Here is a 6,159-nt window from a genome sequence, read left to right on the forward strand (position 1 = left end):
TATTTAATAAAAAAAGTTGTGAATTATTTTGAGCCACTAAATGGTGGAAGTACTTATGCAAGGTGTCAAATTTGAAAAAAATTCACATGATATAATTTGAGAGTTAGCAATGACATGGTTCAAAAACTGCATTTAAAATTATGATATTTAGTTGACGTGACAAACTGAAACACAAACTAGTACATGATAGTAGTAAGTAGTGGTTCTATTGTCAAAATAGTATTGAAAAATATATAAAAAGTAGCATTCGTGAAATTCGCGTCCAATTGGGTTCGTGACATATAGCATTACTCTTTAAAATTAGACTAAAACCCTGTATAGACTGTTCCAACACAAGAATTGTCAGCACCTAACAGAATTCAAACTCAGTATAAACTGTCCCAACACAAGGATTGTCAGCACCTAGCGGAATTCAAACTCAGAACCTTAAGAGACACACTCTACGTCATTCTATTAATTGTCCGCGACAAAATAAATTTGTAGAGGTGGTAATAGAACTTACATTTTCCTTTAAATATGACAAAATCAATTCATGAATACAAATGGCTTATTAGCCCAAGTCTAATTGGGCCTATACTTGAAAGCAGTCTACAACATCTGTAAATCGAGTCCGGTCTAGACCGGTTCGGTTCGATCTCCGTCCGTTTAGAGAAAAGCAAGAATTCGACATGGACATGCAATGGAACCAACAAGCTTCATCTTCCAACGAACTACAATTTCCTAATTTCTTTCATTCGGAACCCCTTTCAAACCCTAACCCTAAAATTCTTCAATCGAGGTCGAACAAATCGTGAGTAAACAATGGAAACTCACTTCAATCACAGTCTCTTCGAGAGACGCCCCTTCCTCAAATCCAAAGCTCCTGCAGTTAAATGGGTGAAACAATGGTACTATCCCCTTTCCTTCATCAACTCTTATTTCCTCAATTTTGTTTCTTTTCTTCAATTTGTTACCATCTTTTACTTTTTCGGTACAATTTTTTACTTGTGTGTGTTGGTGGTATCGTATAGAGAGAATTGGTATTTGTTGGATTTATGTAGTGATAGATAAAATTTGGAATTGAGAGTTTCTTCTTAAAATTTGGAATTTGATATGTTATTATGTGAATAATTAGAGTAATGTTACTTACTGTCAGGGTTCCCCAAGATGTTGTTGCAACTGGTGGGAAGTGCATGCTCTTAAAATGGGTAACAGGTTAGTCCTTTTTTTCTGTTTAACAAGGTTGAATTTTTCTAGTTGGTTAGTTATCTGGTTTATTTTATGCTGTTATACTCTTTTTATTCGGTTAAAGGATAAAGCTAGTTGTGTAAATCATAAATGATGAAAGAAAATTAAAACTTCAAATGGCGGTGATTGACCTCACTTCTTCTGATTAGACACCGTAATGTTGATTTAGATCAGTTGAATTTGTTTCGCACGAATCAAACACCCTTAATTTTCCTCTCTGTCATAATGTTAGTTTCTGATGTTTTGTATGTAATGCATCTAATTGGAAAATAGACAATAGATACCATGATAACTTTGGTATATGCATTATGACCGTAATTTCATGATGGTTGGTTCATAATAATAAGTCTGTATGAATGAATTGGTAAAAACGAACTATTACCTTGTGTGTGGCATTATTAGTATTATGTTTATGACTTGTCGTATTTCATGTGAACAGTAAACAATGGAATAACTATCTCAAATACTCACACACCTGGCATAATCTGTTCACAGTGCTGATTTCCACATTTGTTTATAGTTTAAAATCTTTAGCAATTGTTTGATATGTTTCTGATAGCAACTTGCTTTCCAGTTATCTTTTATAATCATCTACGTGATTATGTATTTCTGAACTGTTGTATTGATGTAAATATGAACATGGCATGTATTTTTTGCGGTTATAGGTTAAGTTTGCATCCTAGGGACTAGGATATTTTATGTGATATTATTTTTCATTGTTCTGCGTTAACAATTCTATGTGTTTTGTTTTCTTTAGAGGATGCCGTAAAGGCCTTGAAAGAAAAGGAGAATGAACCTTTAGCGCCTGAGCCAGAACCCGAGCCAACTACTGAAGTGCTTTTTCTTTGCAGCTACGAAGGCTGCGGGAAGACATTTATTGATGCGGGTGCTTTGAGGAAGCATTCTCACATCCACGGAGAAAGGCAATTTGTTTGCCATTACGAAGGGTGTGGAAAGGTAATGAATCTGTTACTTCAGATCCACGCACTCACAAATGCACATTATGTATGTTAGGCTGTACGGTTGTAACACACTAGGTTCGTTGTAGATAATTAGATGCTTGGATGAAGGGCTTACTTTTCTTTTTTAAATAAAAGACTCTATAAAATGTATCTTTTAATGGCTTATGTGTGAATGATTGAACTATTATATGACCATTTATGATGTTATTTCAAATTTTTAAAGGGAAATACTAACATGTGCACTTGGGGCATTTGTTAGTGTACTAAAAATAGAACATTTGTATTAGAGATTATGCATTCTATTTCTTAAAATTTTCTGTTTTTCAAGACATTACTATTTGGAGGAATCCTTAACATGTGTCCTTAGGACCCAAGTTAGCATTACCCTTTTTAAAAATATCAAAATATAGATTTACAATTTAGCCCTCAAAAGCCAGCCCTGTCCAAAATCCAAAAATATCCAAGTCCCAAGCGTACCCTTAACAATTTGTTTGAAGCTTCGTAATAATCTTTTTTTTTTTTTTTTCATTTATATAATGCCGTGTTTATACTCACCTCTATTCCTGTCTAGTTTCCAATTTTCCTAATATCATGTCTATTTAGTTACACTCGCATGTATGCATGTTATGTTGTATGGTTATAAATTGTAACCCCATAATTGCTCAAGATAGATCCTCATGAAATGTTCCATTAAATTCCATAGAAAAGTTTTTCCTATTTAATGCTATATCTCAATTTACAGATCTTGAGTTTGCCAAATGTCAGGTCTTTTTAGAAAATGCTTAGAGTATTTTGTTTCTGTTGCAGAAATTTCTGGACAGCTCAAAGTTAAAAAGACATTTCCTTATTCATACAGGGGAGAGGGATTTTGTGTGTCCTCATGAAGGCTGTGGTAAGGTGATACATCTATCCATTATTCTTGTTTATTGATCTCTAAGGTTTACATGTTTGTATATTTTTAATAAGCTTCATGTTTGGCATATTCCATCATACCCTCAATATCAGCAATAACATATTTGTTATTGTGGACTATAAACCTAGCTACTGATCTATTTTTTTCCTCCATTGGAATGATCAAATATTTGAGCACTATAGTTCGTCAGGTAATGAGGAAAATGACTATTCAGTAGTGGGTTACTTTGACTGCTGATATAGATGATGATTAACAGATTTGGAAAATTGTTAATTTAGAAGCAAAGCAATGTACACCAAATATAATTTGGTGGATGACTGTATTATTACTGTAATCATTGTTACCATGTTCACCATGGTTTGTGAGTAAAAGAGTCTCTCAATATGAATCTTTTTGCTTAACAGCCCCATGGATGAATCCGGCATTTAGTTAGTTCATAGCTCAATATATATGGCAAGATGTAGACAATTATTCAAACCTTCTTTATGGTATTGTTGTTATTGAATCATTTTCAAAAAGTCAACTTTGTACTCTGAGAAGATAACTTTAGTATCATGTTGTCCGGATTCGTTTTTAATTTGATTATTCATGGGTGAACTCTAAGATTTGCTTGTGCCAATATGCAGGCCTTCTCCTTGGATTTTAACCTGAGGTCTCACATGAAGACGCATTCACAAGAGAACTATCATATTTGCCCATACCCTGATTGTGGGAAGAGATACGCTCATGAATACAAGCTAAAGAATCACATTACTTCTCATCATGAAAAGGTTGGTTGATATTTCCTGTTTGTGTGACTGTGATACAATTACGTGTTCAATGTGTTCGCAACAGAAGATGCATCCTGGCTTCTGTCCAGAGATCTCATTTGTTTGTACAATTATAATTTGGAAGTAGTCGTGTGTTTATGAGTCAAGTCCTTGCTAAATTCACTTGTGGAAGAAGTTAATGTGTATGAATAAGTGCCGTGAATGTGAAGTACCGCCTCAAGCAATTTTTGATTGACAGTTTCAATTTCATTGCAGGGTACACCAACACCAATGGAGGTGACGAAGTATGCTACGCCACAATCGGAAAAGCAAACAAAAGCACCTAAACCTTCTGGGGCAGCATATGGCTCGGCATCCTCTGATCGTCCATATGCATGTCCTTATGATGGGTGTGAAAAAGCGTACATACATGTTTACAAGCTTAGACTGCATTTCAGGAGGGCGCATCCCGGTCACATTGATGAAAATACCGAAAATGTCAACAATGAAATGGATGAAGCAAGTGATCAAGATGCTTATGGTGGAAAACAGTCTAATGGTAAAAGTCAGAAGCAGAGTAGGCCCAAGCCAAACGTGAAAGCACCTCCTTCCAAAGTTCCCCAACGAAAAGGGTCTAATCCAACTCCTCCCACTATAAACATGGTTAAAAAACCTTGGCCTGTGAAAGAAGAAACTTATGATGAGGACAGCGAAGAAACCGAGGAGGATCGGGACAATGTTGAAGAAGGTTGGAGATATGCTGGAAACAACGAAGATGATGATGAAGAAACAGAATATGAAGACTGATATTTACTTGTGGCTTCTATGAATTCATTCTCATTTTTACCATCTTACAATATTAGATTTTTTTTTTTCTTTTTTTCTATTATTTGCTTCAAGAAATGCGTTCAGTTTTTCTTGACATAATAATACATTGGTTATGTGAAGAATGAGTGATCAGTAGAATGGATTTATATTTAATAATAAAAAGTTAAGTAATATTTTTGTGCCAATAAATTTTATGATGCTACTTTTGTATGGCCAAAAGTAAACTGCTTTCCTAGGATTTGGAGGGTCCTGATTTTTAATTATTGAATGGTGTCTCTGTTATACATTTTAAACTTTTTTTTCCAAGTTTTAACCATGTTAGTATCTAAGTTTTTCAAAAATAATTTTGTTACATTGGAGTGGTTAAGTCTGTTTAGTAACACTAAAAAAAGAGCTTTTAGCTTTTCAGTTCATATTAACAAAAAAATTATGTTTGGTAACTGTCATTTAGCTTTTAGTTTGTAGCTTTTTTACTAGCTTTTAGCTTTTTTTCCAAAAGCTATTTAAAGTAGATTTTAGCTTGTAACTTTTTATTTCATTTATACCCCTATTGTTTTAACAAAAATATAATTTTACCCATATATATATATATATATATATATATATATATATATATATATATATATATATATATATATATATATATATATATATATATATATATATATATATATATATATATATATATATATATATATATATATATATATATATATATATATGTCCTTATTATATTTTTACCCATATATATATACAAAAATGTGAGATTGGATTGAGACAAGATGATCCAATCTCACCTATTCTTTTTGTCATAATAATGAAATATCTTTATAGCACCATTCAAGGTCTTGATCTTATCCCCAACTTCAATTTTCATCCAAAGTGTGACAAGTTAAAAATCACAAATTTATGTTTTGCGGATGATTTGCTTCTCTGAGAGGTGATGTGGAATCTGTCAACCTCATGATGAACAAGTTCAGGGACTTCTTAGTTGCAATTGGCCTTAAAGCTAGCATTCCCAAATGTAAATTTTACTATCTTGAAATTTCTCTAGCCACTAGGAAACTCTCAGTTACTTTGTGCCAACCATTGATTGACAAGATGTTGAAAAGGCTGAACCATTGGAGCACTAGACTTCTATGTTATGCCGACATACTACAATTGGTGAAAAGTGTTTTATCTGCAATTGCCAATTATTGGATGTAAATTTCCCCTCTTCCCAAGAAAGTGATAAAACTAGGGGTGGCAAAACGGGCCCGGCCCGCGGGGAAAATCCGTTTTACCCGCACTTTTTCACGGGGCGGGGCAAGGTTTTAGGCCCGCTCTCTTTAATGTGTCCGCCTCGCCCCGCCCCGTTTTTATGTGGGCTTTTGCGGGCATTTATTTTTTTTATAGAATTTTACTATTTTTACGCCTAAAAAGTCGAATGCCCGCAGGCTTTTCCCGCCCCGCCCTCACCTTTTTGCAGGGCGGGACAAGG

General features: G+C 34.1%; 1 protein-coding gene across 1 annotated transcript; it reads left to right on the forward strand.

Moving 5' to 3' along the window:
* The first annotated feature begins 611 nt into the window (after positions 1 to 611).
* LOC131645179 (zinc finger transcription factor YY1-like) lies at positions 612 to 4,945 on the forward strand. Its single transcript, XM_058915841.1, has 6 exons — positions 612 to 887; positions 1,136 to 1,194; positions 1,985 to 2,184; positions 2,997 to 3,086; positions 3,729 to 3,872; positions 4,128 to 4,945. Exons 1-6 carry the CDS (start codon positions 802 to 804, stop codon positions 4,656 to 4,658), a joined length of 1,110 nt encoding a protein of 369 aa, XP_058771824.1. The 5' UTR covers positions 612 to 801; the 3' UTR covers positions 4,659 to 4,945.
* The last annotated feature ends 1,214 nt before the right edge of the window (positions 4,946 to 6,159 follow it).

The sequence above is a fragment of the Vicia villosa genome, linkage group LG1, assembly GCF_029867415.1.
Source record: "Vicia villosa cultivar HV-30 ecotype Madison, WI linkage group LG1, Vvil1.0, whole genome shotgun sequence".
Lineage (NCBI taxonomy): Eukaryota > Viridiplantae > Streptophyta > Magnoliopsida > Fabales > Fabaceae > Vicia > Vicia villosa.